At 47.5% G+C, this 2,719-nt stretch overlaps 1 protein-coding gene across 1 annotated transcript in view; it reads right to left on the bottom strand.

Moving 5' to 3' along the window:
• LOC103724846 (multidrug and toxin extrusion protein 2-like) overlaps positions 1-2,428 on the bottom strand; it is a gene marked incomplete at its 5' end in the record, with an annotated part of 39,500 nt that extends 37,072 nt beyond the window's left edge. Inside the window, 3 exon segments of the mRNA XM_008821989.1 lie at positions 129-130; positions 1,186-1,281; positions 2,384-2,428. Coding sequence (XP_008820211.1) covers positions 129-130; positions 1,186-1,281; positions 2,384-2,428 — 143 coding nt within the window.
• Positions 2,429-2,719: the final 291 nt, after the last annotated feature.

The raw sequence follows: 2,719 nt of genomic DNA, 5'->3' as shown, positions 1-2,719 counted from the left end.
TTTCTTTAGTTCAAGAGATGATCTCTGAGGTGCCCTTCATGGAGAACTTGGACCCACTGAGATGCAGAGTCCATCCACTGGTTCCCCGCAACCCCTTTCCAGCTGGGCTCTCACTGTGTTCTCACAACACCTGGATGATGACTGGTCTTGGTTGTTGACTTGGCTGAATTAGGAGATGTCTCAGATTGGTTAAATGCACCTCTGTGTGTCTATGGAGCATTTCCAGAAACCGACATGTGAGACAGTGGCTGGGGGAGACCCACCCTGAATGTGGGCCACATTATCCAAGCTGGAGGTCCAGACAGATTGATACAGCCTCCTTTGTCTTCCTGGCATGAGGAAGATGTTATGGAAACCAGGGCCTTGTCCATGCTATACAAGGCCCCTACTACTGATCTGCACCCCAGCCCACATTACACTTTGATGACCGCTGTCATGTCACATTGCTATGCAGTGCCCACATTAACATGGGTGTGGAAACCCACACATATATATCTGAAACAAGTCTTGGGGAAAAGGACCTGATGAACAGTTGATGTACCTCATATTTTCTAATTTCCTTCTACTTAATTCATAATGCATTTCACTTTTAACTATGCTAGTCATGCTCCATTAACAAAAGAACACAGTCCCCTAAAGTACCCCCAAACTGTGGGGCTCAGTCTTCATGCGCTGGCATGACCACTCTCCTTCCACTTGTGTGGCGGCTGACTCTGAGCCAAGGTGGCAGAGCATCTAATGATGAGGGGACAGACCACAGGATATCTGGGGGAAGTGCAAACCTCTTGTTTTATAGAGCGCTCATCTCCTCAAGTTTCAAGATGAAATTCAGTTCAGTCCCAATTCAGAGACCCAGCAAGAATGGCTGCTGAGTCTTCCTTCCCCGCTTCTGCCTGCCACCCACCTCAGCCTCCAGGGGGCAGCAACTTGCTTCTCAGAAAGCAGCCTACACATTGTTTCCTCCAAATTCCTGCTCACCTAATGTCCACACACACACCCACAACCTGAGCAAGCTGCTCCCCCAGTGGGCCCCCACAGGGCTAGCTCTTACTTGTCAATGCAGAGTACTGGAGCTTAGACTGCTAGGTGCCTGCTTACCTGTACAGGGTCCCCCCACTGCTGCTTCTCTCCCTGTATTCCCCAGCCCCAGAGCAGGAGCCAGCACGCAACAGTTGCGGCTTAGACCACTCCAAGGTCCAAGGCACACAGCAAGAGGGTATTCATGTCCACGTTGACAACATTTGCTGCGATCCCAATAACAACTTGGGGCATAATGATGCCCTAAAATTCCCAAACAAATAGGAAAATATTAGGAATTTCAAAAGCTAGTTAGGTAGGTTGCCAAGTGAAACTCAAGGTTAAGCAGGTAACAGTGTCAAATGATGATAAAGCCACACAAGACTGGAACAGCCAGAAATGGCAGCAACCAAATGTATTCCCTCTTTTGATGCAGCTTCTCACCAACTCAACCAGAAACCTGCAGAGGCTGCTGAATTCCTGTCCAGTCGCAGGCTCATCCCAGCAGCAGAAAGGGGCAAGAGGGAGCAGTTATGGAAAGAGCACACAGGCACAGGCGCCCTGGCTTTGAGAGTGCTGGGGCTGGCAGCTGACCGCCCCACTGTGCTGTGGTGAGGGTTTTCTCCCATGCACATGCCCAGCAATGCCTGTAGACCAGGCTGGCCTGGAATTTACAGCAATCCATCAGCCTACCTGTGCCTCTCTAGAGCTGGGATTAAAGGCGAATGCCACTCTGAGGCATCGCTCCTTCCTTTTGTTTCTGCTGTCTACACTACACTAGTGCTTCAGGTTAAACTTTTCTCCAGCATTCCAGTTGACAGCTCTCAAAGCACAGCAAATTCATTCTGACTTAGGGAGCAGATCTTTATGTTTAAAGGCTAGCATGCTGCTTGCTCATAGGTGGCCTGGAAGGGGACACTGGGGTGGGGCCCAGCCTCTGCCCACCCACTTCTGGCCTTCAGCCTTCTTCCATTTCTCTTCTGCCTTTGGTGCACTGAGGGCACAGTGGGCTGCCCACACTTCCACATATGGTGGTAGTAACTCCAGGCCCCCTCCCCAGAAACAGGGCCAAGCCCAGGTCAGATGCAAAGCCAGCAGCCAGCCCTAAGAAGAGGTAAGGGCAGGGTGTGAGGGCTGCAGAGAAGAATGAGGAAGAGAGGGATTAGACAGATGAATCCATCGGGCAGCTAACTCTCCTGAGCTGGACTACACCCACCCACAAGGCCTCACATCTACAAAGTGCTTGAGGGTCACAGAAATGAATTACAGAGAAATAGAGTATGAATTACTTTCATAGAAAATTCCTTTAAAATATTTACTTTGCATTTCCAGTAACAGTGTACAGTAAAACTATTTTTAAACATACCTGACTCTGTAAATATCTTGTCTGCAGCTGGAATACGAAAGCTGCCTATAAATTAAACAGAAAAACACCAAGAGTTTGTTTTGGTTCTCATTTTTGTTGCTATTTTTGCAGTTTGTAACTCAAACCCAATTTGCACATGCTAAGCAAGTGCTCCAGAACACAGTTCAATTTTTTATGCTAATTTTATAAAATAGTGGTTTCTTTATGACATCTTCTTCTATGTCAAGTTCTGAGATTTTATTAAATTTTTTGATCAGCATACAAAGAAATGGGTTTCACTGTGATATTTTCAACACATGTATTGTTACATTTTATTCTTATTCCCCCATCACTGCT

This window comes from Nannospalax galili, unplaced genomic scaffold (assembly GCF_000622305.1).
Source record: "Nannospalax galili isolate Female #2095 unplaced genomic scaffold, S.galili_v1.0 scaffold1448, whole genome shotgun sequence".
Classification (NCBI taxonomy): domain Eukaryota; kingdom Metazoa; phylum Chordata; class Mammalia; order Rodentia; family Spalacidae; genus Nannospalax; species Nannospalax galili.
Note: the sequence above shows the minus strand (reverse complement) of the source record. Positions and strands in the feature narration are given on the sequence as shown.